Source organism: Nerophis lumbriciformis, linkage group LG12, assembly GCF_033978685.3.
Source record: "Nerophis lumbriciformis linkage group LG12, RoL_Nlum_v2.1, whole genome shotgun sequence".
Taxonomy (NCBI): domain Eukaryota; kingdom Metazoa; phylum Chordata; class Actinopteri; order Syngnathiformes; family Syngnathidae; genus Nerophis; species Nerophis lumbriciformis.
The window spans coordinates 39,683,146-39,707,911 of NC_084559.2; the positions used below are offsets into that span (position 1 = coordinate 39,683,146).

At 45.1% G+C, this 24,766-nt stretch overlaps 1 protein-coding gene across 2 annotated transcripts in view; it reads right to left on the minus strand.

The window, feature by feature from the left end:
- Window positions 1-24,766, minus strand: part of LOC133623346 (neutrophil cytosol factor 2-like) — a 139,742-nt gene that overhangs the window by 10,951 nt on the left and 104,025 nt on the right. For both annotated transcript variants that reach the window (XM_061986560.1, XM_061986561.1), the window contains 2 exons: window positions 24,520-24,626; window positions 18,565-18,728 (listed from right to left, as the gene is read on the minus strand). In XM_061986560.1, coding sequence (XP_061842544.1) covers window positions 18,565-18,728; window positions 24,520-24,626 — 271 coding nt within the window. The remainder of the gene's footprint in view (window positions 1-18,564; window positions 18,729-24,519; window positions 24,627-24,766) is intronic.

The window sequence follows — 24,766 nt, forward strand, 5'->3', positions numbered from 1 at the left end:
ATGGGGTAAAAATAAATAAATAAATAATAAAATAAAATAAATTACACAACAGACAATAAAGAAAAAAACTAACAATTGAAATAAACAGACTACTATCCAATAATAATAATAAGCAATCCTGTACAATATACAAAACACTATAGAAATACAAAATACTGTACAATATACAGAACAAGATAAAAGTACCGGAGTAATAAATAACAATCAGTGTCGGACGTATTGCACTCGTAGGGTAATATTGCACAGTAGAGTATTAGGGTAGGATATTGTATAGGGGTGAATTATCATTATAAGTTAGAGTTCAAGTTAAGTTAAGTTAAAGTTAAAGTACCAATGATTGTCACACACACACTAGGTGTGGTGAAATTTGTCCTCTGCATTTGACCCATCTCCTTGTTCACCCCCTGGGAGGCGAGGGGAGCAGTGGGCAGCAGTGGTGCAGCGCCCTGGAATAATTTTTGGTGATTTAACCCCCAATTCCAACCCTTGATGCTGAATGCCAAGCAGGGAGGTAATGGGTCCCATTTTTATAGTCTTTGGTATGACTCGGCCAGGGTTTGAACTCACAACCTACCGATCTCAGGGCGGACACTCTAACCACTAGGCCACTGGGTTGGTAAGATGGTGACAGCTCTGGGAAAGAAGCTGTCTCTGAGCCTGTTTGTTCTGGCTCTGATGCACCTGTAGCGCCTGCCCAATGGTAGCAGGTCGAACAGGTGGAAGTCAGGTTGGTGCTGTCCTTGGTGATGCTTTTTGCTCTGTTGAAGCAGCGGGAGTGGTGTAAATCCTTCAGGGAGGGGAGGGGGCAGTCGATGATTTTTTGTGCAGACTTTATGACCCTCTGAATCGCCTGTTTGTCTGCTTCAGTGCAGCTGGCGTACCATACTGTTATGCAGTACGTCAGCAGGCTCTCGACAGCCGAGCGATAGAAGGTCACCATCAGCTGCCTCTCCAGTCTGTTCTTCCTCAGCACCCTCAGGAAGTGGAGTCTCCGCTGGGCCTTCCGGATGACCGCAGTTGTATTTTGGGTCCAGGAGAGGTCAGTAGATATGAGGGTGCCGAAGAACTTGAAGGAGCTGACTCTCTCCACCTCCTCGCCGTTGATGTAGAGGGGGGCGGGGTCTGCAGTGTTTTTCCTGAAGTCAAAGATGAGTTCCTTGGTTTTTGTTGTGTTCAGTGCCAGATTATTCACTGAACACCACGCTGATAGTTTCAGGACCTCATCTCTGTATGCAGACTCACCCCCCCCTGTAATGGGACCCACCACCGTTGTGTCATCGGCGAATTTGATTATGGTGTTCTCCGGGTGGGCTGGACTACAGTCATGGGTGTAGAGGGAATACAGCAAAGCGCTCAGCACACAGCCCTGTGGAGAGCCGATGCTGAGTGTGCGGGAGGAGGAGAGATGGGGGCCGAGTTTCACTGTCTGAGGTCGGTTGGTCAGGAAGTCCTTAATCCAAAGACAGGTGGGTGTGGGGAGGCCTAAGTCCAGCAGTTTGGTGACCAGGATGTCTGGAATGATGGTATTGAAGGCGGAGCTATAGTCGATGAAAAGCATCCTGACATAGCTCCCCTGGTGTTCTAGGTGGCTCAGTGCCGAGTGGAGAGCCATGGTTATGGCGTCGTCCGTAGATCTGTTTGCTCGGTAGGCAAACTGCTGTGGGTCTAGGGTGGGGGACAGGCAGGCTTGAATGTGGTGTAGGACCAGCCTCTTGAAGCACCGACACTCAGTGTGTGTGGGCAGGTCTTGGTCTTTGAAAAAATCCCATGCAGTGTGTTCAAAGCAGTCCTGTAGCTGGGGGAGTGCATCCTCAGGCCAAGTTGCGACAGTCTTTATTACTGCTTTTGTCCTTGATCTGAGGGGGGTGTAGGCAGGGATGAGCATCAAGGAGAGGTGGTCTGACTGGCCTAAGTGGGGGAGGGGGATGGCTCTATATGCCTCTTTGATATTAGAGTAAACATGGTCCAAAGTGTTTCCCCCTCTTGTAGGGCATTTAACATACTGGTAAAATTTTGGTAGTACTGTTTTCAGATTGGCTTTATTAAAATCTCCAGCAATAATGTCAGTGCCACTGGGGTGACTGGGGTGGGCACGTACCTGTTTATTTATTGTACAAACCCCGTTTCCATATGAGTTGGGAAATAGTGTTAGATGTAAATATAAACGGAATACAATGATTTGCAAATCATTTTCAACCCATATTCAGTTGAATATGCTACAAAGACAACATATTTGATGTTCAAACTGATAAACTTTTTTTTTGTTGCAAATAATCATTAACTTTAGAATTTGAAGCCAGCAACACGTGACAAAGAAGTTGGGAAAGGTGGCAATAAATACTGATAAAGTTGAGGAATGCTCATCAAACACTTATTTGGAACATCCCACAGGTGAACAGGAAAATTTGGAACAGGTGGGTGCCATGATTGGGTATAAAAGTAGATACCATAAAATGCTCAGTCATTCACAAACAAGGATGGGGCGAGGGTCACCACTTTGTCAACAAATGCGTGACCAAATTGTTGAACAGTTTATGAAAAACATTTCTCAACCAGCTATTGCAAGGAATTTAGGCATTTCACCATCTATGGTCCTTAATATCACCAAAAGGTTCAGAGAATCTGGAGAAATCACTGCACGTAAGCAGCTAAGCCAGTGACCTTCGATCCCTCAGGCTGTACTGCATCAACAAGCGACATCAGTGTGTAAAGCATATCACCACATGGGCTCAGGAACACTTCAGAAACCCACTGTCAGTAACTACAGTTGGTCGCTACATCTGTAAGTGCAAGTTAAAACTCTCCTATGCAAGGCGAAAACTGTTTATCAACAACACCCAGAAACGCCGTAGGCTTCGCTGGGCCTGAGCTCATCTAAGATGGACTGATACAAAGTGGAAAAGTGTTCTGTGGTCTGACAAGTCCACATTTCCAAATTGTTTTTGGAAACCGTGGACGTCGTGTCCTCCGTACCAAAGAGGAAGAGAACCATCCAGATTGTTATAGGCGCAAAGTTGAAAAGCCAGCATCTGTGATGGTATGGGGGTGTATTAGTGCCCAAGGCATGGGTAACTTACACATCTGTGAAGACGCTATTAAAGCTGAAAGGTACATACAGGTTTTGGAGCAACATATGTTGCCATCCAAGCAACGTTACCATGAAAGCTACTAGACTGTACTGCCTGTAGTCCAGACCTGTCTCCCATTGAAAATGTGTGGCGCATTATGATGCCTAAAATACCACAACGTAGACCCCCGAAACTGTTGAACAACTTAAGCTGTACATCAAGCAAGAATGGGAAAGAATTCCACCCGAGAAGCTTAAATAATGTGTCTGCTCAGTTCCCAAACGTTTACTGAGTGTTGTTAAAAGGAAAGGCCATGTAACACAGTGGTAACATGCCCTTTCCGAACTACTTTGGCACGTGTTGCAGCCATGAAATTCTAAGTTAATTATTATTTGCAAAAAAAAAATAAAGTTTATGAGTTTGAACATCAAATATCTTGTCTTTATAGTGCATTCAATTGAATATGGGTTGAAAAGGATTTGCAAATCATTGTATTCCGTTTATATTTACATCTAACACAATTTCCCAACTCATATGGAAACGGGGTTTGGATTGAGCAGTAAAGAGAGAGCCATGCTAACATTAGCATTCGGTGGTATGTAAACTGCCGTGATGATTACTACTGTTAGCTCTCTTGGCAGAAAAAAGGGTCTACATTTCACTGACATGAACTCTAGGTCGGGGGAACAGTGACTGTCTATGATAGTGCTGTTATTAGACCATGCGTTATGTACATAAACACAGAGACCACCTCCCCTGCTCTTACCATAGTCCTTGTTTCGGTCCTGACGTAGCAGCGTGCGGCCTGCTAGCTGCACCGCAGCGTCGGGGATTAGGGGGTGAAGCCAGGTTTCGGAAATGACCAAAAAACAGCAGTCCTGGATGTAGCTATTTCCAGCTAGCTCAAGTTTTAGCTTGTCCATTTTGTGAGCGATGGATCTGGCATTGGTAAGGTATATGCTCGGCAGCGGAGGCTTGTGGGGCTGTTTCTTGATTTTTTCCAGGAGACCAGACCGGCAGCCCCGCTTTTGTTTCCTCTCCCGCCGCCGCCTGCCGGATCCGATAACAATCCACGGAGATTCCGGTGGTCTTGCTATCTCGTCGGGTATGTTGTGTGAGCGGTGGAAATCGCTCGAGACAGCTATCCTGTGTTGAAAACCAATGTCCAGTAGGTTTTGACGACTGTGTTGTGTCGCGAAGGTAGACAGACATAACCAAAACAATATAAAACATAAAAGGAAGCACCGAAAGTGGGAGCTGTAAGCCGCTGTGTCTGTGCGCGCCGCCATCTTGGACAGTTCTAACTGTTGTGTAGATGTCCTGATGATTAGCCTGCAGATGGCTCTTCAAGTCGGTTGTATCCTTACCATCCGCCAAGGACGAAGGACATCTGTGAAGGCTTATCCGAGCGGACTGGACTCGTCGTCCCCGCAAGCTCCTCCCCCTCCGGGCGGAAATACGCTGCAGGCTGCCCAGCTCCCCCAGGACAACATCACGCCACCGTCAGCGGATGACACCAAAGACCAGGCTTTTTTTTTTCTGAATTCTTTTTCTTTTGATCCCCCGCCCCCAACAAAAGACTCCATGTCTATGATAAAGCATTATCAAGATATGTTCCTAAAAATCAGATCTTGCCAAACCAAGCCATTCAATTTTCATGCCCCGCCCCCCAAGACTGAAGCCCCGCCCATATCACAAGATATTTATTTTTCCGCCCACACAACCCCAGATGGGGGATGAAGAAAGACAGTTTGGACAATTTAGAGGGGAGGATTCTGCCCCCCCCCCTCCCCCCTGACCTCCACCCACCCCCAAAAACTATTCCACACCGCAGGAAGCGCGTCTGTTATGCGCCTGTTGAGGGGGAGGGGGGCTAGGGCCTGGAGCTGTGCTGGTGGGGTGGTTCCACCAGTTCTTCGGGCTGGTAATCCGCAGCCTCCAGCCCGGCCACCACCACCAGCTTTTCGCCATGCCAAGCCGCAACTTCCGGCCCGGCCACCTCCACCTGCACCAAGGCTAGCACCAGCGCCAAGGCTAGCACCAGCACCAAGGCTAGCACCTACGCCACGGCTAGCTCCACACCCTGCTCCAAGGCCAGCAACATACCTAGCCGCACCACGCCAAGCTCCACCACGCCAAGTTCCTCCAGTAGCAGTTCCACGCCAAGTGCCACCAGTAGCAGCTCCACGCCAAGTGCCACCAGTCGCAGCTCCACGCCAAGTGCCACCAGTCGCAGCTCCGCGACGCCAAGTGCCGCCAGTCGCAGCTCCACGACGCCAAGTGCCGCCAGTCGCAGCTCCACAACGCCAAGTGCCGCCAGTCGCAGCTCCACGACGCCAAGTGCCGCCAGTCGCAGCTCCACGACGCCAAGTGCCGCCAGTCGCAGCTCCACGACGCCAAGACCCAAGCCAAGACCCTCCAAGCCAAGACCCTCCAAGCCAAGACCCTCCAAGCCAAGACCTTCCAAGCCAAGACCCTCCAAGCCAAGACCCTCCATGCCAAGACCCGCCATGCCAAGACCCGGCCAAGAGTTAGTGCTGCAAGGGTTTCTGGGTATTTGTTCTGTTGTGTTTATGTTGTGTTACAGTGCGGATGTTCTCCCGAAATGTGTTTGTCATTCTTGTTTGGTGTGGTTTCACAGTGGCGCATATTTGTAATAGTGTTAAAGTTGTTTATACGGCCACCCTCAGTGTGACCTGTATGGCTATTGATCAAGTATGCCTTGCATTCACTTATGTGTGTGTTGAAGCCGCATATATCATGTGACAGGAGCCGACACGCTGTTTGTATGGAGGAAAAGCAGACGTGACGACAGGTTGTAGAGGACGCTAAAGGCAGTGCCTTTAAGGCCCGGCCCCAATATTGTTGTCCGGGTGGAAATCGGGAGAAATTCAGGAGAATGGTTGCACCAGGAGACTTTCGAGAGGGGCACTGAAAATCGGGAGGGTTGGCAAGTATGAGTATTAGCGGTGAATGCGGTGTTACAGCGGCACCGCCGCTATATAGTACCGGCGGGCCAGCTCTAATGTTAATTTGATATTGCCCTAAGGGCCAAATGAAATGACACGGCGGGCCAAGTTTGGCCCGCGAGCCAGAGTTTGACACCCATGCTCTAATCAATCACACACTTTTCCGGCTTCAAAATAAAAGCTCTACGCTATAATACATTTAGGGCTTTTATTTAATGTATGGCTTCATATTAGCCGCCACACCTAACAAAATAAAGTAATATAATGTATTGCAGCGTCCAGGAGAAAACAAAGTCTGACTTTCTTTTTAGCTTTTATTGCCAATTATTGCCTCCGTGCTTCATTCCTAGACACACAACACTTGTTCATTCTCCGCCGAGATGGTGTGTTCACAGAGCATAGGAAAATGACCACGATAACATGCACATTAACACCAGCAGGTTGTTACAGTATGAATGGCTATATGTAGTTTACTATTTGCGCACTATTTGACTAATGATGCACCGAAAAATTTGGCCGGAAAAAGCCGTACTTTAATCACCGGAACAGGACTCCCAAAACCAATGTTGTGATAACGTAAGCTATACACACGGGGTTGTCTGGATCGGAAGGCAGCTTGGCTGCGCTGTGCACGTATTTAATATATTTGAGATTGTGGAGGGGGCGTGGTCGGCGCGTCTTGTGCGGTAAGGACGTGTGCAGGGGCCGGCTACGAGGCAGCTGACAGGTGAGTGGATTTCCCAGCTGAAGCGGGTTATCTAATCACCTGTCTCCTTTATTAGCAGCGAGAAGAGAGAGCAGACAGACGAGAGGAAAGCAGGAGCGAGACAGTGCTGAAAAGCCAAAAAAAGAAAGACCATTGTTGAACCATGGAGGCGGTCCCATCATTTAAGGTTAAAAGTTAAAGTACCAATGATTGTCACACACACACTATGTGTGGCGAAATTATTCTCTGCATTTGACCCGTCACCCTTGATCAATCAATCAATCAATCAATCTTTATTTATATAGCCCTAAATCACAAGTGTCTCAAAGGGCTGCACAAGCCACAACGACATCCTCGGTACAAAGCCCACATACGGGCAAGGAAAAACTCACCCCAGTGGGACGTCGATGTGAATGACTATGAGAAACCTTGGAGAGGACCGCATATGTGGGTAACCCCCCCCCTCTAGGGGGGGGGGGTTACCCACATATGCGGGTAATCAAAAATGATTCCCGGGCGCGGCTTGATCACCCCCTGGGAGGTGCGGGGAGCAGTAAGCAGCAGCAGTGGCCGCGCCCGGGAATCATTTTTGGTGATTTTCCCGCGCTCTGCTTCACCCTCCCCCTCCTCTGTGATAATCAGCTCACGTTAGTGCAGAAAGCAGATGTTGCCAAGCTGCAGCACCGCTTTTCTGATGTGTTCTCCCCTCGGCCCGGCCGCACGAACCTGATCCAACATCACATTGAGACCAGCCCGGGTGTTACGGGAGGAAAATGGTTCGGGAGGAATTAAAATCCATGCTGGAGTTGGGGGTAATAGAAGAATCACACAGTGCGTGGTGCAGCCCCATCGTTCTGGTAGGGAAGAAGGATAGGTCTGTGCGGTTCTGTGTGGATTACCGCAAGGTGAATGAGGTGTCACGTTTTGACGCCCACCCAATGCCCCGGGTCGACGAGCTCCTGGATTGGCTGGGCACTGCTCGTTTTTTTACGACACTGGATTTTACAAAGGGCTACTGGCAGATTCCCTTGTCGCCAGAGTCCAAGGAAAAAACCGCATTTTCCACTCCGGAAGGATTATACCAATTTGTAACGCTTCCGTTCGGCTTGTTCGGTGCACCCACTACGTTTCAGCGCCTCATGGACCGGGCGCTGCGCCCTCACGCTGCATACGCGGCTGCTTATCTGGATGACGTCATCATCCAGAGGAGCGGCTGGGAAGAACACATGCAGCGGGTGGGGGCGGTACTCGAGTCCCTAAGGCAGGCGGGGCTCACCGCCAACCCGCTGAAGTGCGCGGAGGGAAGTACAGAATTTGGGGTACCACTTGGGAGGAGGGCAGGTGCGCCCGCAAGTAGACAAAACAGCGGCGATCGCGGCCTGTCCACCTCCCAAGACGAAAAAAAGGTGAGGCAGTTTTTGGGACTGGCGGGCTACTACCGTAGGTTTATTCCCCGGTTTGCGGACCTGACCAGCCCACTGATTGACCTCACCCGAAAGGGTGCTCCAGATCTGCTCCGGTGGACGGAGCAGTGCCAGCGGGTGTTCGAGAAGGTAAAAACAGCCCTCTGCGAGGAGCCGGTACTGCACATGCCTAATTTCTCTATCCCCTTCTGTCTGCAGGCGGACGCGTCGGGCAGGGGGCTGGGAGCGGTGCAGGTGGGGGGCGTCGACCAGCCCGTACTATACATCAGCCGGAAGCTCTCGGACCGGGAGGCGAGGTACAGCACGGTGGAGAGGGAGTGCCTCGCCATCCGGTGGGCGGTCGGGGCCCTCCGGTACTACCTGCTGGGGCGCTCCTTCAGCTTCTGCTCGGACCACAAACCCCTCCAGTGGCTCCACCATATGAAGGAGGCCAACGCGCGGATCACCCGTTGGTATCTCGCTTTACAACCCAACAACTTTTGAGTTGTCCACAGACCGGGGGCACAGATGGCCGTGGCCGACTTCTTCTCCCACTGTTCTACTACGGGGTGAAGCGGGTTATCTAATCACCTGTCTCCTTTATTAGCAGCGTCCGAGGCCATGAGAAGAGTGAGCAGACAGACGAGGGGAGAGCAGGAGCGAGACAGCGCTGAAAAGCCAAAAAAAGAAAGACCAAATAAAAGACTTTGTTGAACCCTGGACTGGAGGTCCCATCCATTTCGCCCAACCACAGAGAAATCCACACATAGACTTCCACAGAGATATATCAGCAATCTTCACAATTTAAGATGACACTGGCAGCTTTTTATTGAGAGAAAGGCTACCAGCAGTGTGAAGCAAGTCTAACGTCAGGCTCTCTGCAACTCGCTTTTCGTCACAAACATGGTGCGACAGAATCTAAACAGAGATTCTAAACACGAGTAAATTCTCTAATAATACCAAAAATAGATGCTAGATTGGTTTCCAGTGGGGTTTTTTTTTATTAAAGAAAGAGTGACTAAAACAATTGGAGAAATCTCTATAAAAAAAAATTCTCAACAAAGTACATTGTACAATAAGCTGCAACAATTTAAAAATACAACACGATATTATGTATATGTTAATACTATACTTAATAATACCAGCCTTGTTTTAAATTGTTATACAATATATGCATCATTGCAAATCATGCAAGTATTTTGGCAATTTAGGAGAAACCCTGACATTAAAAAAATAAAATTGTCTTACATTACAATCATGCTTTGTCAGGCATGTTTAGTAATGTTATTATGTGATATGTGCACCTAAAGAAATGTTAGTACATCAGTTTAGGAATATGAGGGCGGGTGGGGTGGGTTTTCTGGCTGAAATATTGTGTAAATTATTTTATAATATGTTCTTGTCGAGTCCTCAATTACAGAATGTTTAGCAGGCACAATATATATATATTTTCAATTAATAGAGAATGTTAAAACATTGTCATGCAGCATTATGAAGACCATTAACTTGTACAACATGTAATGTACAGAATATCAGAAGCATTTATTCAGGTAGAAAGATCACAGATTAGAGCTGGGATAGCCTCTCTCCCTCTGAAAATGATCTGTCTAGGGTACACATTAATGATTAAAAATTATACGTATATATATATATATATATATACACATATATACATATATATATATATATATATATATATATATACATATATATATATATATATATATATATATATATATATATATATATGTACCGTATTGTTCGGATTAAAACTCACAGTTTTTTTCATAGTTTGGCAGGGGGTGCGATTTATAGTCTGGAGCAAATTATGTGTGAAATTATTAACACATTACGGTAAAATATCAAATAATCATTTCAACATTGGCGGTAACTTATAAAAACTGAGAACGGCTGAACAAAAATGGCACCGAAAAGGAAATCATATACTGCAGGTTACAAGCTGGACATAGTGAAATATGCAGCAAAAAAAGGCAAGAGGAAGTGGCGCATTGTCTACCTTTGGAGTTGGCAGAGTTGTTTAGAAGCGACACCGAGGAAGAAGATTTCATCGGATTTAGCGATTAGGAGTGACAGATTGTTTGGTAAACGTATAGCATGTTCTATATGTTATAGTTATTTGAATGACTCTTACCATAATATGTTACGTTAACATACCAGGCCCGTTCTCGGTTGGTTATTTATGCGTCATATAACGTACACTTATTCAGCCTGTTGTTCACTATGTTTTATTTATTTTAAATTGCCTTTCAAATGTCTATTCTTAGTGTTGGATTTTATCAAATAAATTTCCCCCAAAAATGCGACTTATACTGAAATGCGACTTGTTTTTTCCTTCTTTATGATGCATATTCAGCCGTTGCGACTTATACTCCGGAGCGATTTATAATCCGAAAAATACGGTATATATATATATATATATATATATATATATATATATACATATATATATATATATATATATATATATATATATATATATGTCTTAATAAGGTTATCCAAAAAATAGTGCTCGATACCGTAGTAGAGCGCAATATATGTATGTGTGGGGAAAAAAATCTGTTTTTTATATATATATAGTCATATGTGTGTGTGTAATACAAGTTACCCTTTCATTACTGTAGTATTTTTTTAACTATTATGTTGTTCATTCAGTTTAAGGATGAATTAATCGCACTCATGAACATTAGGCTTTGTAAAAATATTTTTCCTCCTAATGCTTGTTGACTAGCAGGATTCTCACTTTGTGAGTTGCGACTGACAAGCCAATGTCCGTGCATTCTGTGTGTGTTAGCTAGAGTTTGAAATTTAGTCTTGCGTCACATAGCTTGCGCACGCAAGGCGTCTTGCTCCTCCCGCTAGGTATCCTCCGGCAAGACAGTCCCGGCGTCACGGGCGGGCTTGGGCGGGCTCCCGACTAAGCTGTGCCCGGTCTGGGCTGGAAGCTGTTTATTATATTTGGTTTGTTCGTTTCTTTATTTTGTTTTTTGTTTTTTACATCTGAGCAGGTAAAAATAAGATAAGTAATTAAAACAAAGGCACTTTGACTTGAACAATAACACAATTAACTGACAAGTTAGTTAAAGTATAATTACGAGACAAAAATGTTGAAGGAAACGAAATCCAATCATTTTTAATATTGTTTTGTCGATGGGTGGGACAAGTTTGGGAATAAATCCAATCACATGTTTTTAATGGCGTACATTGAAAGAGGTGTGGGGGTTAGTTATGAACAAGAGCTAATCAAATGCTTTTCTTTGCGAGATAAGGAAGTCACCACCAAAACCAAAATGTTTGTCTTTAGCATGTTCCACATTGAAATATTTGTACACCTGGGAAAAAGTGAAGAGGACACATTTCATTTTTACTACTATGAAGCCTTCAGCAGACGAGTCATTGATCGTGACATCGACACACATCTGGAAGGCATGTCTAATTTTTGCTGCTATTGCGCCAAAAACTGATTCTGTGCCAAAAATGAATTCTGCTGCCGCAGCACGGGAGCACGTATGGCTTTTGGGCTTTATCTGTCCACAACTGATTGCATAACATATGACATAGTTGGCCATTTCTATGGTATTAATGAGATTGTAAAGGTCTGTTATTGAGCCAATGTCTTTCTTGTTTAGAAGCTACATACTATACTGATTTTTGTTCATGCACATAACAAATATTATTCAAGTGTTACAGAGTTAAATTTGATTAAAAAAAAGACGTGTTCAAACACCCCTTAAAAAGCTGAAATCTACCCCAAACATCATCGTAGTGATTCAAAAATAATATTGTGATATTGACACATTTCCTCTGTGTCAATATCAACCTAAGGTTATTCTACTAATGTATGCATGCAATTAATTTGTGTCAATGTCAAAATATTACTTTTAATCCCTTTTTGGCAACCAAGAATACATTAATTAATGAACACATCCAAACATATAATTAATATGTATTATGTGCATGAACAAAATTATATTATGGTATTAAGCTTTTAAATAAGAAAGAGGTTTTAGCACATCAATGTCGGATCTACAACGGTCCTTTACAATCTCATTAATAAAATAGAAATGGCAAAGTCTTAACATTTTTTGGACATGGCAAAGGCTTAGATCATTTCAAACACATATAGTTACAATAACCATGAATATAACTGTTTGTCTTACTGTTGAGGTTGAGGAAAGACAAAGCACGAGCAATGCGCTCCCGAGGCGGGAATCAATCTTTGGTAGGGCCTGAACTTAAACGATTAAATGCCCCCTTCTTTAAAAAAATTCTGCAGCAGACCTTGACGTGCAAATCCCCAAAAAATCCAGCTTCGTGTCAGCGTTCACTAACGATGACAAAGAAATACAAAAACCTCATAAAAACTTCCCACAACCTAAATAACACATTAAATACCATTGCCATCAAAAAACAAATACAAATGATTATTTTATTTTTTTGGTTCTATTTTCTGTTGTTATCCCTTGCACATGTTTCTTATGGCAGTTTTGTTTAAATTTCTTGATTACTGTTTAAGAATTATAGAGAAAAGTATTTTGATGTACTTATTTTGAAACATTGTATAGAGACATGTTTACTTGTATGTTCTGATTGTTTGAATTATTTGTATCATATTCAAGTTTCAAGATTCAAGATTCAAGATTGTTTATTGTCATATGCACAGTTAAACAGACAGTTTGCCGTACAATGAAAATCTTACTTTGCTAGTCCACCCTTCAACAAGTCACACGGTACTTAGCTAAAAATTAAAAATAAAAATAAAAATGTATATAAAAGGCACAGTAAGTAACATAACATTATTGCACATTCTGATTGACAGTCAACAGTATAAATATGGTGGTGACCTTGGGTCATAGCAGCAGTTAAAGTGTCTTTAGTGATCAAAGGTGAACAGTGTCTACAGTGATGGTTCACAGTTCGGGGGTGGTCATGGTAGATGCCTTTTGTTCAAAAACACAAAAGTAAAACGGGGGGGCTAGCATTCACAAGTTAGCATTCACAAGCCTGATGGCCTGTGGGTATAAACTGTTTGTCAGTCTCGTAGTCCTGGATTTCAGGCTCCTGTATCGTCTGCCTGATGGTAGGAGGCTGAAGAGACTGTGCTGGGGGTACTGTCCTTTATGATGTTGTGTGCTCTCCTGGTGGCCCTGGTAGAGTACATGTACTGTAGTGAGGGGAAGGCTGCTCCTGATATGTACTGAGCAGTTTTAATCACTCCCTGGAGTGCCTTCCTGTCCTTAGCAGTGCAGTTTCCATACTAGACCGCGATTGAGCTGGTAAGGACACTCTCAACCGTACTTCTATAGAAGTTGCTGAGAATTTTGGGTGGCATGCCAAATTTTCTCAGCCGTCTTAGGAAGTACAGTCGCTGCTGGGCTTTCTTTATTGTTTGTTGGGTGTTGTGATCCCAGGTGAGGTCCTCGCTGATGTGGGTCCCGAGGAATTGAAAGGTTTTCACCCTGTCCACCTTTGTCCCCCACTATGTACAGAGGTGTGTACTGTGCACTCCTTCTTCGTGGGTCAATAATCATCTCCTTGGTCTTGTCTGTGTTCAAAGAGAGATTATTATCCTGACACCAGGCCACCAGTTCCGCTACCTCCCTTCTGTACGCTGCCTCAGCTCCCCCGGTGATCAGTCCGACGACCGTAGTATCATATGCAAACTTGATGATACTGGTGTTGTTCACACACAGTCGTGTGTGAAGAGGGTGTGCAATAGGGGGCTCAGCACGCAGCCTTGGGGGGTCCCTATGCTTAGAACCTTTGTGTCTGATGTCTGGTTGCCGATTCTGACTGACTGGGGCCGGTTTGTGAGAAAGTTCAGGACCCAATCACAGAGAGCCAGTGTCAGACCAACAGTGAGGAGTTTAGCAGTGAGTTTTTGTGGGATGACCGTGTTAAAAGCAGAGCTGTAGTCGATGAATAATAGCCTGGCATAGGTGTCCTTGCCCTCTAAGTGGGTGAGGGTGGTGTGGATGACGGTGTTGACGGCATCTTCAGTGGACCGGTTCTGCCGGTAGGCAAACTGTAGAGGGTCCAGTGTGTCTGGGATGGTCTTCTTGATGTGTGACATGACTATCCTCTCGAAGCACTTCATCACTATTGGGGTGAGTGCAACAGGGCGATAGTCATTTCATTCAGACAGGTCACAGTGTTTTTTTTTGGCAAGGGCACGATGGTGGTGGTCTTGAAGCAGGTGGGCACAACAGCTTGTGCTCGTGACAAGTTGTATATGTCAGCAAGCACGTCAGCCAGCTCTGATGAACACACTCCGAGGGCCTGGCCAGGGATGTTGTCTGGCCTTCCGTGGATTTGTTCTCCTAAGAACTGTACGTACCTCTGCTGTTGTCACAGTGAGTGGTGGGTCCTGCGTGCGCTTTGTGGTCAGAACCCCTCTGTTGGTTGGTGTTGAGGACCTCGAAGCGGGCGTAGAACTCATTCAGCTCATCTGGCAGTGAGCATTGGCTGTTTGTGACCCCTCTGCTCCCCTGCTTGTAGTCTGTGATGTGTTGCAGGCCTTGCCACATGCGTCGGGAATCTGTGGTGGAGTAGAATCCCTCCAGCTTTAGTCTGTATTGTCCCTTGGCCTCGCTGATGGATTTACGCAGGTCATATCTGGCCTTCTTGTAGTCCTCAGCGTTGCCTGAGACAAATGCAGTGGAGCGGGCATGTAGCTTGGACCGAACATCACAGTTAATCCAGGGTTTTTGGTTTGGGTATATTTTGTATTGTTTTGTGGGCACAATGTTTTCCACACATGTGCTGATGTAGCCAGTTACACTGGAAGCATATTCCTTTATGTCCACAGTACCGTCATCCCTCTGAGCAGCAGTTTTGGACATGTCCCAGTCTGTACTCCCAAAGCAGTCCTGAAGCACTAGTTCAGTGTCTTCATTACACACTTTAACAGTTTTACTCACTGGGGGGGCTTGCTTGAGGCGCTGTCTGTACGCTGGATATAGAAAAGCTGAGATGTGATCAGATAGTCCAAAGTGTGGTCTGGGTACAGCCTTGTAGGCTCCCCTCACGTTGCAGTATACTTGGTCCAAAATGTTTTTTTCCCTCGTAGGAAAGTTCACATATTGATGGTATTTCAGGAGGACGCGGTGGTTAAAATCTCCAGCTACCGTGAACGCAGCATCGGGGTGTGCGGTCTCTTCTTAACTGATGACGTCATGCAGCAGCTTTAGCGCTGTTGTGGAATCCGCCTGTGGGGGGGATGTAAACAGACAGTATAAACACTGCACTAAACTCCCTTGGCAGGTAAAATGGTCTGCATTTCACCATCAAAAACTCAATGTTGTCCGAGCAGTGTCTTTCAACCACCTGTACGTCCGAGCACCAGCGGTTACTCACGTAAACACAGACGCCGCCGCCTCTCGCCTTTCTTGAAGCCATTGTCCGGTCTCCACGGTAGACTGAGTGCGTTGCTAGCTGGATAGCAGAGTCTGGGATGTTGTCCGAAAGCCAGGTTTCCGTGAAAATAAGAGCACAGCATTCTCTCAGTTCACGCTGGGATGTAATTCTGGTTCTCAGCTCATCCAGCTTGTTGTCGGGCGAGCACACGTTAGCGAGCAGCAGGCTAGGTAGTGGTGGTCGTGTAGCTCTAGCCTTTAGTCTAGCATGTAGCCCTGCTCTCTTGTCCCACCGCCTTGTTGTTGTTTTGTGGTTAGCTGGGTCTCGTCGTAGCAGAAAGTTGAAGTCCGTCAGACTATAAGTGAGCTCATGGTGAGCTTTTCCGATGTCCAGAAGTGCATCTCTGTTATATCTCACTGTTGCGTGCAAAAACTTTGCATTTAGGATGCAAATTAGTACTATAATAAATAAAAAACGTAGTAGTTGTCGGGAGGACGACGCAAAGACGTCAGGCACGGGGGGCGCCTTCTTGTTTTGGTTGTTACTGAAATAAAGTAAAAATAGTGATTGGTCATTTCCACCTTCGCTAACATCTTCTCATACAGTTTCGAAGCAATATTAAAAATGACTGTTGTTTCAAAATGATTAGTTCCAGCTCCAACATGAAATTGAGTGTCCCTTCAGATGCCGATGTTTACTACAACCATTCTCTCTCTCTCTCTCTCTCTCTCTCTGTCTCTCTCTCTCTCTCTCTCTCTCTCTCTCTCTCTCTCACTCACTCACTCACTCACTCACTCACTCACTCACACTCACACTCACACACACAAAGCTAATCACTAATTTAGCTAGAACTACAAGATTTCTAGTTGCTCACACAGGAAAAGTTGTAGAAGAAATTGCAAGTATATTCCTGCACTTACCAAAAACAAAGATTGTGAATGACTGACAAGAGGCTTCACTCTGTTTATGTATTCTACTGTCGAATAAACATTCTCAAGTGCTGAGAACGAAGCACAGTGAGACCTCTTGTATCCAGTTTGAAAACCAGAGATGAAGAAAAGAACCACACAGACATGGCAATTAATCGATGACAACAAAGTTATTGAGTTAATTTGCATTTGTACTTTGATTAAATGACTTATTGATGGGCACAGGCCTACTGTTGCATGTGTTTTTTAATGTTTTGGTAGGGGTGTAACGGTACATGATTTGTATCGAACCGTTTCGGTATGGGGCTTCCGGTTCGGTTCGAAGGTGTACCGAACAAGTTTCCACACGGACATATTAAGTAGCGTACCGCACGCTGTGTAAACAATGCACACTGAGGCGCAACACACGGCATGCTAGCAACGACTGGGCTACGACAACATGCAAAAAGCCATCGCTGGAAGACCCTCCTGCCTCGTTAAGATCTACCGTTTGGGAACACTTTGGCTGCGCGGTGCGGAGGACGGAGGTTTGCCGACATTGTTCAGCAGCGGTAAGGTATGCTTCTGCCAACACGTCAAACATGCTAACCCATTTGAAGCGGCACCACCCCCAAGTGAACATCGCTTCAACAAAGATAAAAATGAGCAAACAGCTCCCACCTCTTACTGCAAAGTTAGCCAGGCTGGGGGGGGGGGGAAAGAAAAGTTAATCTGAGGCTGAGTTGACTTGATAATGTTTAATGTTGCACTTTTTATATGTAGAAGAAAAGTTTTGTCATTTTATTTAATCTGAACAACAACTTGAAGCAGTTTAATGTTGATTAACGTGGACCCCGACTTAAACAAGTTGAAAAACTTATTCGGGTGTTACCAAATAGTGGTCAATTGTACAGAATACTGTGCAATCTACTAATAAGTCTCAATCAATCAATCAAAAAAAAACTTTATATGTAGAAAAGTTTTGTTAAGAAACCATTCTGAGCCTTATATTATTTAATTTTTATTTTATATATGTTGACCACATTAACCCTGTCAATGGACCCTGTGTGTATATGTATGTTATGCCATTGTTTACAAATTTGGTAAATAAATAACCCAAAAATGTATATTTTGTTGTTTTCTTACTGTACCGAAAATGAACCGAACCGTGACCTCTAAGCCGAGGTACGTACCGAACCAAAATTTTTGTGTACCGTTACACCCCTAGCCTTTGGACATCGAATTGAATGTTTTTAAAGACATTCAAGAATTAAAAATTATTACTATACTCACATTTCTCGACCAATTCAAACAATTCCAACGCCAACCGCCAGTTCAGTCAGGGCAACTGTGCTATAGCTCATATTCCCAAAATTTAAAAAAATTCCAGGAAATTCCTATTGAAATGAATGAGCAATATACAGACTTCTATATATCCTACATTTCTCAATACATTTTAATAGTTCCAAAGTCAAAATGCTCCTTGCTTATGTTAGTCAACTGGTAGCATGCTACCGTTAGCCTGCTATAGTTAGCATGCTAATACTTTTTTCACACTTTTGCTTAGCAAATTTCGCAGCCGTAATACACCTTACAGTCATGTAACTTGGTATGTGACACAAGCTAACTGCTAGCATGCTAACATGCTCAGATTAGCAAGCTAAAAAGTTAGCTCATTTTGTAACAAGTCATATAATTTGAAACTTGAAATATGCTAATTGTTTTGTCAATTTTGCCGCCATACATACAGTATGTAAAGGTAGCATCGGTCGTTTGTAATAAGATGACACTTGGCTACATGTTTGAAAAAAGTATCAAAGAGTTGTTTTGAAAGTCATATAATTTTGAACATGACGTATGCTAACTGTTAGCATGCTAAAGCTAACATGCTAACATTAGCATGCAACATTTTTTGGCCGATTTTTCTGTTGTACACCTCAGAGTCTTAATCTGTACTTGTCGCATCCTAACTGTTGGCATGCTAACGATAGCAGTTCAGTTCGATTTGCATTTATCGGCAACTCGCACAATTCCACAGCTTGCGCAAGTACAGCATTCGCACGCAGTTTCTTCAAAATTGCATATTTTAGTTCAAATAAATTATTATTCATAAATCAAAGTTGAAAAATCAGTTACCTGAGACGTAAAGAAGAGGATGGCTGATCCAATTTATGCGCAATATCTTCCTTCAGTTCATGGTATGTTGTATTCGTTGCCACTGACAGTGCCACAGTGTATATGTAATTAACTTTCACCATCACAACAGAGTCTGCTTCAGATTCCTGGACCACGTTGACAATCTAGGGACAAGGAGAATAAACACTTCTTTTTTTATAATGCATACTACACAGTGTATAAAATGGAGAGGTTCTCGTAAGGGTTCGATGTCTCTGGAAATTACTGGCTCAGATGACCAAAGGTGTAGAAGAGGGTGTCAAAGTTAAGTGATACTACAAGTTGTCTTCTGTTTTATGGTTTTACTGTCCTTAAAATCGTTGGTCAAGCTGTTTAAAGTTTGCTGTGGTCTGTAATAACATGCAGGCATGTGGGTAAAATTGTAAAAAAAAAAAAAAGATTGATTTACATAACCAGTATTATCACACAGGTCTTGTGAAGATGATTCCAATGATGTGAGTATTTTTTTCCTGTGATGATTTTAAGAATGTTATGCAGTTTTATAACCTAATTTCTGGTCAACTTCTTTAATACAAAGTCAATGGGGCTCAACATTTTAGGTGTGAACTCTTTGTTAAAAATATCATAACTTTTTTAATACAAACCTCATTTTAAAAAGGTTTGTATCATTGAAAAACTTGCTAAACAAATAACCAGAAAAAAAAGGTTTCACAGTTAATGTGTATATTATTTATTGACTAAATTAATGGCATTATCGTTGGAAGTTACAGAATATTTGAGTAAACATGGCTGGTCGGACTCGACTTGTGAGTCACAAAACAAACAACCAGACCCTGGGCAGTTCTAAAGAAGTCAGTGTGCGAATTGGTCAATATAAAATATATTTTGGCTCACTCACAGATAAATGTACTGTATAACTTATAATATAATATGGATTCCAATTAATTATTTACTTACTGTAGATTTTTTGCAGGGGAGTATTGTCGAGTGCAAATTTATTTTATTCATTCTATCGTATGAATGTTTTTATTGATTCATTTAATTTTAAGTATCTGCTAGTATTTTTTTGTGGTTTCCTGCCTCTTTGAAGCGAGAGCAGCATCTAATCCGTCCATTGTCTACCACTTGTCCTTTGCAGGATCGCAGGGGGGGTGGAGCCTATCCCAGCTGCATTCGGATGGAAGGCGGGATACACACTGGACAAGTCGCCACCCCATCGCAGGGTCAACAAAGATAGACGAACTAAAGATATATATATATATATATATATATATATATATATATATATATATATATATATATATATATATATGCAAGGGGCAGCACGGTGACAGAGGGGTTAGTGCGTCTGCCTCACAATACGAAGGACCTGAGTAGTCTTGGGTTCAATCCCAGGCTCGGGATCTTTCTGTGTGGAGTTTGCATGTTCTCCCCGTGACTGCGTGGGTTCCCTCCGGGTACTGCGGCTTCCTCCCACCTCCAAAGACATGCACCTGGGGATAGGTTGATTGGCAAAACTAAATTGGCCCTAGTGTGTGAATGTGAGTGTCAATGTTGTCTGTCTATCTGTGTTGGCCCTGTGATGAGGTAGCGACTTGTCCAGGGTGTACCCCGCCCTCCACCCGATTGTAGCTGAGATAGGCTCCAGCGCCCCCGCGACACCAAAGGAAATAAGCGGTAGGAAATGGATGGATGGATGGATGGATATATATATATATATATATATATATATATATAAATAATATATATATTATAAAATATATATCCATCCATCCATCCATCTTCTTCCGCTTATCCAAGGTCGGGTCGCGAGGGCAGCAGCGTAAGCAGGAAAGCCCAGACTTCCCTCTCCCTAGCCACTTCGTCAAGTTCCTCCCGGGGGATCCCAAGGCGTTCCCAGGCCAGCCGGGAAAGATAGTCTTCCCAACGTGTCCTGGGTCTTCCCCGTGGCCTCCTACTGGTCGGACCTGCCCGAAACACCTGCCAAGGGAGGCGTTCGGGTGGCATCCTGACCAGATGCCTCATCTGGCTCCTCTTGATGTGGAGGAGCAGCGGCTTTACTTTGAGCTCTTCCCGGATGAGAGAGCTTCTCACCCTATCTCTAAGAAGAAGAAGCTCATTTCGTCCGCTTGTACCCGTGATCTTGTCCTTTCGGTCATAACCCATAGCTCATGACCATAGGTGAGGATGGGAACGTAGATCGACCGATAAATTGAGAGTTTAGCCTTCCGGCTCAGCTCCTTCTTCACCCCAACGGATCGATACAGTGTCCGAATTACTGAAGACGCCGCACCGATCCGCCTGTCGATCTCACGATCCACACTTCCCTCACTCCTGAACAAGACTCTGAGGTACTTGAACTCCTCCACTTGGGGAAGATCTCTTCCCCAACCCGGAGATGGCACTCCATCCTTTTCCGGACGAGAACCATGGACTCCGACTTGGAGGTGATGATTCCCATCTCAGTCGCTTCACCGAACCAATCCGGTGAAATCTGAAGATCTTGGCCAGATGAAGCCATCAGGACCACATCATCTGCAAAAAGCAGAGACCTAATCCTGCAGCCACCAAACCAGATACCCTCAATGCCCTGACTGCGCCTAGAAATTCTGTCCGTAAAAGTTATGAACAGAATCTGTGACAAAGGGCAGCCTTGGTGGAGTCCAACCCTCACTGGAAAGGGGTCCGACTTGCTGCCAGCAATGCGGACCAAGCTCTGACACTGATCATACAGGACACAACCTGCCACAATCAGACAGTCTGATACCCCATACTCTTTGAGCACTCCCCCAGGTCATGGTCGAATGCCTTCTCCATGTCAACAAAGCACATGTAGACTGGTTGGGCAAACTCCCATGTACCCTCGAGGACCCTGCCGAGAGTATAGAGCCGGTCCACAGTTCCACGACCAGGACGAAAACCACAATGTTCCTCCTGAATCTGAGGTTCGACTATCCGGCGTAGCCTCCTCTCCAGTACACCTGAATAGACCTTACCGGGAAGGCTGAGGAGTGTGATCCCACGATAGTTGGAACACACCCTCCGGTTCCCCTTCTTAAAGAGAAGAACCACCACCCCGGTCTGCCAATCCAGAGGTACCCCCCCGATGTCCACGCGATGTTGCAGAGTCTTGTCAACCAAGGCAGCTCCACAGCATCCAGAGCCTTAAGGAACTCAGGGCGGATCTCATCCACCCCCGGGGCCTTGCCACCGAGTAGCTTTTTAACTACCTCGGCAACCTCCTCCCCAGAAATAGGAGAGCCCACCACAGATTCCCCAGGCACTGCTTCCTCATAGGAAGACGTGTTGGTAGGATTGAGGAGGTCTTCGAAGTATTCCCTCCACAAATCCACAACATCCGCAGTCGAGGTCAGCAGAACACCATCCCCACCATACACGGTGTTGACATTGTACTGCTTCCCCTTCCTGAGGTGGCGGGTGGTGGTCCAGAATCGCTTCGAAGCCGTCTGGAAGTCGTTTTCCATGGCTTCCCCGAACTCCTCCCATGTCCGAGTTTTTGCCTCCGCGACCGCTGAAGCCGCACACCGCTTGGCCTGTCGGTACCTGTCTGCTGCCTCCGGAGTCCAATAGAGCCCGATAGTACTCTTTCTTCAGCTTGACGGCATCCCTCACCGCTGGTGTCCACCAGCAGGTTCTTGGATTACCGCCACGACAGGCACCAACCACCTTGCGGCCACAGCTCCAATCGACCGCCTCGACAATAGAGGTACGGAACATCGTCCACTCGGACTCAATGTCCAGCGCCTCCCTCGTGACATGTTCAAAGTTCTTCTGGAGGCGGGAATTGAAACTCTATCTGACAGGAGACTCTGCTAGGCGTTCCCAGCAAACCCTCACAATGGGTTTGGGCCTGCCAGGTCTGTCCGGCATCCTCCCCCACCATCGCAGTCAACTCACCACCAGGTGGTGATCGGTAGAAAGCTCCGGCCCTCTCTTCACCAGAGTGTCCAAAACATGAGACCGCAAATCCGATGACACAACTACAAAGTCGATCATGGAACTACGGCCTAGGGTGTCCTGGTGCCAAGTGCACATATGGACACCCTTTTGTTTGAACATGGTGTTTGTTATGGACAATCTGTAACGAGCACAAAAGTCCAATAACAACACACCACTCGGGTTCAGATCCGGGCGGCCATTCTTCCCAATCACTGTCACTGCCAATGTGAGCGTTGAAGTCCCCCAGTAGAACGAGGGAATCACCCGAGGGAGCACTCTCCAGTACTCCCTTGGGTGAATCTAAAAAGGGTGGGTACTCTGAGCTGCCGCTTGGCGCGTAAGCGCAAACAACAGTCAGGACCCGTCACCCCACCCGAAGGCGGAGGGAAGCTACCCTCTCATCCACTGGGTTGAACTCCAACGTGCAGGCTTTCAGCCGGGGGGGCAACAAGAATTGCCACCCGAACCCCTCGCCTCTCACTGCTGGCAACGCCAGAGTGGAAGAGAGTCCAGCCCCTCTCAAGAGAACTGGTTCCAAAACCCTTGCTGTGCGTCGAAGTGAGTCCGACTATATCTAGCCGGAACTTCTCCACCTCGCGCACTAGCTCAGGCTCCTTCCCCCCAGCGAGGTGATGTTCCACGTCCCAAGAGCTAGCTTATGTAGCCGAGGATCGGACCGACAAGTGCCCTGCCTTCGGCTTCCGCCCAGCTCACATTGCACCCAAACTCTATGGCCCCAGCTATGGGTGGTGAGCCCATTGGAGGGGGGACCCACGTTGCTTCTTCGGTCTGTGCCCGGCCGGGCCCTATGGGCGCTTGCCATCGCGCCCCACCTTCGGGCCTGGCTCCAGAGGGGGCCCCCGGTGACCCGCATTCGGGCGGGGGAAATCTGGGTCCTTTGTTTGTATTCTTCATAGAGGTCTTCGAGCTGCTCTTTGTCTGATCCCTCAGGACCAGTTAGTCTTGGGAGACCCTACCAGGGGTCATAAAGCCCCCGGACAACATAGCTCCTAGGATCATTGAAACAAGCAAACTCCTCTACCACGATAAGGTGGCAGCTCAGAGAGGAGTATAATATATATATAATAATATATATATGTATATATATATATAATATAATATATGTACACACACACACACATATGTATATATATATATATATATATATATATATATATATATATATATATACATATATATATATATACATACATATATATATATACATATATGGGAGATGTAGTTTATTTTCAGACATAAAATGCAAAAGCACCAGAAAAAACTACGCTCAACATGTTTTTGTTTGATATTGTCACACATCCTTTTGAAACCGCACTATCTACAATATTGTTACATCCCTAGTAATTACTTATTGCTTCTGACAGTTTAAACAGAAATGTACACATATGCAGCCTGCTAAAAGTAATTTTGTAGGGCTCTGGCAGTGCTCCTTTTCACTCCTTGCATAAAGGAGTAGTAAATAGAGGTTTTGCTAGTAAGGTTCCTGCTGTACTAGCAGCCCGTGTCCTGGTATTTCCTCCATACTCTTTACATTGTGCTGGGGGAAACAAAAAACCTTCTTGCCACAATGTGCATTAATGTGCCATTCTGTGCAAGCTGCACAACCAGTAGTGGTGAGGGTGCTGCCTATATGCAAAATTTTCCAAAAATCAACCAGTCAGGATGAGTACAGAGAACCATTTCTTTATAACAGCTTTAAATGGAATTGCCTCTCATCTGTCCATTCCATTTGCACAACAGCAAGTAAAGTTGATTTATCATCAATCAGTGCAGCTTCCTAACTGTGCTGATTATGTGTTTATTTTTTGAGCAGTTTATATGATTTGCAATATGTGCTGTGAGTTAATGTATGTTGGCTTTGTTTGTCGTTATTGTTATTTTAGATTAGCACAAGTGTGTATGCCACCTACATGAAAACAGATAAATATGTACAACTTGTAAAAAGAAACTTGTTTTTTTAGATAGGAATGCTACCTGCTTGCTGGCTGCATTGGCTGTGTACCCGGGAAGTGTTGAGGCTGACGGTTGAATACGGGTGGCGGTTGCATAGGGTGGTGGTGGTGTGTCAGAGATCAGGTGTTCTGCATGGAAATATAATGTTAGGTGAATTTGACTATTCATCAGTCATCCCTTTTCTACTGTTTCACTGAATTATAATGGTGGTATGATCTCTGAATTCAGAATGCAAAAGTGTTTTGTTTGAAGGGCCAAGATAAGGTAC